Source organism: Poecilia formosa, unplaced genomic scaffold, assembly GCF_000485575.1.
Source record: "Poecilia formosa unplaced genomic scaffold, Poecilia_formosa-5.1.2 Scaffold357, whole genome shotgun sequence".
Classification (NCBI taxonomy): domain Eukaryota; kingdom Metazoa; phylum Chordata; class Actinopteri; order Cyprinodontiformes; family Poeciliidae; genus Poecilia; species Poecilia formosa.
In genome coordinates this window covers 456,949-464,889 of record NW_006800296.1, presented here as the reverse complement: position 1 = coordinate 464,889, position 7,941 = coordinate 456,949, and the positions used below count along the sequence as shown (strand labels likewise).

The window sequence follows — 7,941 nt, the reverse complement described above, 5'->3', positions numbered from 1 at the left end:
TCCAACCTTGCAGCACCAGGCTCCGTCCACCTATCACACGGATTTTTTGTGCACTATAACACAAACATATCAAACATGACTTAACTTAAAAGAAAATTTACTTCCTGATTTAACGCCTTGAATTTGGGCCCCTGTCTCTTTAAAAACTCTGCCTTCAGGAAGTCATCACAACATTAACCCCTTACCAACGTTTTTATCAACTTTGGACTGAGAAGTAGCTCAGCAGATGTGCAGTTCCGCCAGGTGTTTGCTAATTGCTGCTGGCTAGTCTGAAGGATTAGAATGTGGGAGTCGGAGGGATGAGCTTCCCTCCCCAAGTTTCTACTACTTTGACTCAGCTTCTGAAAACATCCAAGTTTCTAGAAGTTCAGAAACTTAAAAACTGCAGCCTTGAGGAGTAACTGCGTCTGGAAGGCGGGGCTAGGTCCACCCAGGCATTTTGTAAGGTTGCCATGGAAATTAAAAGATTTCTCATACATGCATGAAAGAATCAAAGCAACACTCCAGCTATGTTTTAGTTGATTTTACATAACACTCCCCTTTAAACTTGTCCACCTTCAGTAACTTCTTCCTGCTGTTTCACTTTTCTCACTCATGTTCTGACTTGTTTAATTCATCTTCTTTCCAGGGTATTGCCTCCACCTCTCCAGGGTTTTTCCACTTCCACAGAGACTCCCTACTCTTTAAACCAGGGGTGGGCAATCCTGGTCCTCGAGGGCCGGTGTCCTGCAACTCTTAGATGTCTCCTTGGTCCAACACACCTGGATCCAGTAGTTAAATCACCTCCTCAGTGCAGTCAAGTTCTCCAGAGTCCTGCTAATGACTATTGAGACGCATCTAAAAGTTGCAGGAGTCTAAAAGTTGCCCACCCCTGCTTTAAACCAACCTCGCACACTTTACCACTCTGTCTTCTTGTTAAATATGTCCTTCTTAAATATGCGTCCTATTTTCCATCACTCTAGATTAGATTATTTGGAAATGTGCTGCTTGCTACTTTTGTGATTCCTGACTGTTACACCCAGCCATCCTTGTGACCTCATTCTGATAAAAGCTGAACTTTTGATCTTGTATAGCTTTCTTTGGAAAACATTTTAATTGACAAAAAAAATTGATGACAAACTGCATTGATGTGTTTTGTTTTTTTAATATAGATTTTTACTATAGATAGTCTGCACTTCAGGTTTCGCTTCTCTATAATCATTGGTTTCATATCTTCTTTTTTATTTGATGGTGTTTTTAATTTTAAAGTCTTTCTTAGCATCATATATTTCAACACTGCAGTCTCTTCTCAGTTTTATAACATATGAGCTGATTTCTGAGGTTATCTTAGGAGAAGCATCTTATTTAGAGCAAGAAATGTCTCTTGCAATAATTGCACTTTCAAACACCTCATATTGTTCTGGTTTTTACTTCTTTTGGTACTCAGTTTTTCTTTTTTTGTCTTTTACAAACTCTGCTGTAAGTACAGAAATTGTTTGAACACTCTGGACAGGTTGCCAGTCAGTTACACACTATATATTTAAATTTCTGCTTGAACTTTTTTCCTGTTTTGTCACTGCAGAGTGAAAGGCATTTCATTAGGGATTTATGTGGTAGACCAAAACAAATTACTGAACAATTTGGAATTAAAAAAAAAATTATACAGTACTGTTATTTTTTGTATTTTACAATCTGAGAACTGTGGCTTTTGTTTGTAGTCAGCCAGTCTTAGTCACTACTTTGTTGAGCCATCTTTTACTACAGGTACATCTCACTTAGAGTGTTTCCCTTCAAGTCAAGCTCAAGTTCTGTCAGAATGGAGGATAGACATACATAAACATGAAGTTTTGCCATAGATTCACACTTATTTGGGTCTCAACTTTGCCTGGGCCATTTTTACACATGAATGAGGATCAAATTTTCTAGACATGGTATGGAGAATAATAATGTAATTCCAACTTTGACCACTTGGTGGCGACAAAAACCCAACTGACAGATAAAACAATTACACAAATTCAGTGAGTAAATGAAACAAAATACCTTAAATCTAATTGAGTATCAAAAACATTTATTAAAAGGGATTTTATTTTTTGCTTTTAAAATTAATTTTGATCTTAAAAAAATCTGCGAAAAACTAATGAACGTATCACAAAAGTACATTATTCAAACAGTCCCAAATTATTTTAATGTTGTAATAGTTACATTTTGTTTATTTAACACAGTAAGAGGTAAAAAACAAAACAAAACATAGACAACAACAAATCGCATATTGCAGTAGAAGGTTCAGAGAAATTATGTAAATTTTCCACTAAAATAATAAATCAATCTATCAGTGTCATACCATTATCTACTGTACGCAAAACAAATAAGAAACATTGGCAACATACAGTTTACATATTGATTTAAACTAATAAACAAAAACAAGTGTTTGATTAGATGCTCTTTATTTATGTATTTATTTTATTTAGTACAAGAATATTTTTCAGCCAAGTGAAAAAAACATTCCCTAGTTAAGCATCCCATAATAGAAAATTTATGAAAAATCAAAAACTGTTTTATAAAAACAGATTTCAAAGTTAAACAAATCTTGGGTTCATAATTTCCATAGATACAGGGATATAATGAAAGTTCCTGACATTTGATCATTCAAATCTTTTAACGGAAGTCATAGTTTGCCGAGAGGTTTCAAAAGATTAAACGGAAACAGAACTTAAAGTTAATATATGTATGTGTATATATATATATATATATATAATTCCCCTCTCACCCTCCGTGGGTGGTCTCTTTCATCCTCTGAGCTCGGGTCCTCTACCAGAGGCCTGGGAGCTTGAGGGTTCTGCGCAGTATCTTGGCTGTGCCTAGAACTGCACATTTCTGGACTGAGATGTCTGATGTTGTTCCTGGGATCTGTTTGAGCCACTGCTCCAGTTTGGGGGTGACTGCCCCGCTGGACTCAAGGACAGCACGGAGGCCCTCATCCTGGCCGCCCAGGAACAGGCCCTAAACACCAGAGCAATAGAGGCTCAGATCTACCACACCAGACAAGACCCAAGGTGTAGGTTGTGCAAGGAGGCCTCTGAGACAGTCCAGCACATAACAGCAGGGTGCAAGATGCTGGCAGGGAAAGCATACATGGAACGACATAACCAAGTGGCGGGCATAGTGTACAGGAACATCTGTGCAGAATATGGACTGGAAGCCCCGAGGTCAAAATGGGGGACACCCCCAAAGGTGGTGGAGAATGACCGAGCTAAGATCCTGTGGGACTTCCAGATCCAGACAGACAAGATGGTAATGGCAAACCAACCGGACATTGTGGTGGTGGATAAAGAACAGAGGAAAGCCGTTGTGGTGGATGTAGCAATACCAAGTGACCACAACATCAGGAAAAAGGAGCATGAGAAACTGGAGAAATACCAGGGCCTCAGAGAGGAACTGGAGAAGGCCTGGAAGGTGAAGACCACAGTGGTGCCTGTGGTCATCGGGGCCCTCGGGGCAGTCACCCCCAAACTGGAGCAGTGGCTCAAACAGATCCCAGGAACAACATCAGACATCTCAGTCCAGAAATGTGCAGTTCTAGGCACAGCCAAGATACTGCGCAGAACCCTCAAGCTCCCAGGCCTCTGGTAGAGGACCCGAGCTCAGAGGATGAAAGAGACCACCCACGGAGGGTGAGAGGGGAATTATATATATATATACACATATATTAACTTTAAGTTCTGTTTCCTTTTAATATATATATATATATATATATATATAAAGATTAAAAGGAAACAGAACTTAAAGTTAATATATATATGTGTGTGTGTATATATATATATATATATATATGTGTGGTCATTTTAGTTCTATTGCCTCACATAGCTTCCCGTCCCAACATGGCGGAAGCGTTGACGTATTGCGGCAGCAGTTTTTAACCGTTTTCATTACAGGTTCACCCCAGCTCACCATTGGCCAATCAAGAACACGTAACAACCAATCGGACCTTTGTTAGAAGCAAAAGAACCAATCAAAGGCTTTGAGGGGCGGGTCCAATACTCCCGGATGCGTGATGTATTCTAATGCGGCTTCTGAAAGCTAACGTGTTTAGCCATTAACCAACGGTTACTGTCTTTGTGAAGTGAAAATATTTATTTTGGGGATTTTTTACGCTTCAAGATGGGTTTGCTGACGATATTAAAGAAGATGAAGCAGAAGGAGCGGGAGATGAGGCTGCTGATGCTGTATCCTTTTCCTTAACGGTTAGCTAAAAACAAAGTAGCATGCAGAACAATATGCCAAAAGCAGAAAAATGTGAGTATAAAAGAACAGTTGTTTGCTGCAGCACTTCTGTTTAACACAGCATGTTTTCCTGTTTTCTTATCACAATATTTTACACTTGAAAAGTGGATAAATATATACAAAGTAGATAGATGAGGATGTCTAAGTGAGTTTAACTGTAGCATCATATCTAAAGGTAATTCAAAGTGCTTTAGTGAGAACTGAAGGAATAAAAGTAAATAAATTTACATTAAAAATATTTAAATAATTTAAAAATCCAAGTTTCTCTTTAAAAGAAATACTAAAACGATTTATGCATAGTTAAGACATGATCAAATGAATCGGTGACTCGATGTCAGTGAGAAATAACCTTATTATAATTGCCCACTATAATCAATGTAAAAGATGGTTTGAACTTCATCCTTCTCACTGTTGCACGTCAAATCCTATTTAAAAAGAAAGAGAAAAGATCCTTCCAGTTGCTCAGTATCCAAAACCGGAGGGAATAACTGTCCAAACATGCAAGGCCTCAACCATAAAAGGAACAAATCAACTAATACAGTAGACCTAATCTAACATCCTGCCATTCAAGTGGTGCCATTCACGATTACAACCCTAATTTTCAGGGATTTCTCAAAATTAGCAGGTTTAAATTTGACTTTATTTAGTATTTGCTATAGAAAATGACAATAAATAAATAAATCTAACATTGCAAATAGTGGTGTTTATCTGGATCTGTGTACAGTTTCTTTAACTTTGCTCCCTGCAGAGGTCTGGATAACGCAGGGAAGACGACCATCCTGAAGAAGTTCAACGGAGAAGACGTCAGCACCATCTCTCCAACGCTGGGCTTCAACATCAAAACTCTGGAGCACAAAGGGTCAGTAACTCTCAATCCTGGTTTGCTTTTCATTTTTAAGACATGAGAAAATCATGTATGACAGGAAAAACCTTAGGCGTTATTTAACCTGGGTGTTGGAGGGAGGGTTGGCAGTAACCGTCTGTGAAAGAGTGCTGAATTTCCACCTTGATTCCACTCTTACGTTTTTTTCCAGGTTTAAGCTGAATATCTGGGATGTTGGAGGTCAGAAGTCCCTGCGCTCCTACTGGAGGAACTACTTTGAGAGCACAGACGGGCTGGTGTGGGTGGTGGACAGCGCTGACCGACTCCGACTGGAGGACTGCAGGCAGGAACTGAGCGTGCTGCTGCAGGAGGAGGTTCACCTTACTTCTAATTCTGGTTAAAGTCATGAGCATAGGAACTATAGCCATGAAATGTAATGTTTCAAGGTTTTGTTTGGTTTGTTTTCTTGGTAATCATCAAGAATTACAAGTAAGTAGGTGAGTTTTACACAAATTAGTCATATCTCAGTTGATTGAAGAATGATGCTGTGTGACATGAATACAGGATGTTGGCAAAAGGAAATGATTAGATTAGCAAGGTAGAGCTGAAATGATTATTGAGATAATGGTCAACTAATTTAGTTATCAATTAACTGTTAATAGAAGTGTAACGACTCTAAAACAAGCCATTTGCTGAAAGAACAGACTAAGAGCTATAATTAAGCCAAAAAGTATATTTTGTATTTAAGATAAAAAAAAATGTAAATATGTTCTACTCAGAACTTGACAATTTTAGCTTTTTGGTTCAAATTCTGTTAAATCTCTTTTTGATTTTTCTGATTATTAATCAGTAATCCTAAAATAGTCAACTCTGCACTGTCGATAAATCAACTAGGAACTGCTGAGCTTTTCAGATGTTGGAACATTTTTAGTTGCAGATGTATCCTTTACCACAAATGATCAAGTGTTCAGTAAGGGAATGAATAGTTGAATAATGTACTTTTATTTGTGTAAACAGGACTTAAGAGGTTAAGTGAAAAATCTACAGAATGTATTAAATTTTTTGCCATTTTTTTTTTTAATCCGATCAGAATAATCGAGTAGTTAGTTCCAGCTCTATTGCAGAGTCCAGATGATTTATTGCCATCTTTTTTCTTGTTGCAGAGATTATCTGGGGCAACGCTGCTGGTGTTTGCCAACAAACAGGATTTACCAGGAGCGCTGACCAAAGAGGCGATACAAGAGGTAAACTAAAACAAGCCTCGACTTTTCTAAACAACCTCATTTCATTTTTATTTTATTTTTTTTAATGCAGGCGTTGGCTCTGGATGACATCAAAACTCATCACTGGTGCATCATCGGCTGCAGCGCAGTGACAGGAGAGAACCTGCTGGCCGGAGTGGACTGGTTGTTGGACGACATCGCTGCAAGGATCTTCACTGCAGAATGAGACTCTGGTTCTGTTTGAATTAGAAACCTCGACTTTTGTTTTGCATTTCTACTTTGTGTTGTAAAAGATGTTCCTTTATTAAATGGTTCTCCATGATCCAGGTTCTGGTTCTGAATCAACTTCCAGATAAATGCTAAGCAGAAACCGAGCAACCTTATTCCACAACCTTATGGTGGAAACTACATTTGTTGTCAGTTGCAGGGGTGTCAAACTCCAGTCCTCAAGGGCCGCTGTCCTGCAACTTTTAGATGTGCCTCTGCTGCACCACACCTGAAAAGAATATTTAGGTCATTAGCAAGGCTCAGGAGAACCGATCTGCACAGGGAGGAGGTAATTAAGCAATTTCATTCCACTGTTTACCTGTGGCACATCTAAACACTGCAGGACAGCGGCCCTTGAGGACTGGAGTTTGACACCCCTGGTTTATGGTATGGCACCATTTGTGGATCAGAAGCAAGAAGCCTAAAACTAGCCAGTTGTCTGGTCCACCTCAAACTCCTAGTCGGCCTAAATTTGGCAGTTATAATTATTGTGTGCTGATCCATTTAAGGGTTCAGAGAATCAAGATGGAGGCAAAGCTTTCCACCATCAGGTCTGCTTTTATGTTCCTGATATTAGTGGTCATTAATAGTTTTAATATTTTTGCAACAAAACACAGCTTCTTAAGCCAGTATGAAATCCAGCAGCAAAATTAAAGTCCCCAAGCAGGAAAGTATGAATGCTCTGAATTTTTCAGAGTCCAGAATTCATTTTTAACCTGTTAGTTTAAACCCATTGTGCCACCTGCTGGTTAAAAACTGAAACTAGAAGTTTAAACTGACTGCAGAGTACATACAGGACAGCATGTTAGTTATTGTGAATAATTTTATTAAATCAAGTATTCCAGCAATTAAAAAAATAAAATTCAAGTTTGAATTGGTACAAATTTTCTAGGAAGAGAAATCAGATTAATCTCAAGTGTTTAATTCCTCAAGTTTTAGTTCAAATGCATTTTCCATCCACAACAGCCCTAACAAACAAAATGTAATGACATTTTTTATTTCAGGTTTAATGTACAGAAAATAGTAAAGAACAAAAAAAAAAAAAAAAAAAAAAAAAACTTGAACAGCAAGTTCTTCAGATCCTCCTGCAGCAGAAAAAAAAAAGGATTTGTTGGATAAACTAGACATATTGGGTGATGTAAACATTTAGGGAGCTAGTTAAAGCCACAGAAATCAGAAAAATACCAATCAGTCATATATTCTCAGACTGGGGCGGTAACAGGAAATCATCACGATGCAAGTGGTCGTTTCTAAAAACATGAAACTCCAAGAAGCTCCGATACTCACCAGCAAACCTCAAGCCAAGACATCAGGCTGTCGGAAAGAGAGGCAGAGTCAACATTTATTTAATAGATTTATAACCAGTAT

The 7,941-nt window shown here is 38.3% G+C and overlaps 1 protein-coding gene across 1 annotated transcript; it reads left to right on the top strand.

The window, feature by feature from the left end:
• The first annotated feature begins 3,979 nt into the window (after positions 1-3,979).
• arl2 (ADP-ribosylation factor-like 2) lies at positions 3,980-6,630 on the top strand. The gene is made up of 5 exons (XM_007574601.2): positions 3,980-4,202; positions 5,009-5,119; positions 5,295-5,457; positions 6,247-6,327; positions 6,398-6,630. Exons 1-5 carry the CDS (start codon positions 4,138-4,140, stop codon positions 6,530-6,532), a joined length of 555 nt encoding a protein of 184 aa, XP_007574663.1. The 5' UTR covers positions 3,980-4,137; the 3' UTR covers positions 6,533-6,630.
• The last annotated feature ends 1,311 nt before the right edge of the window (positions 6,631-7,941 follow it).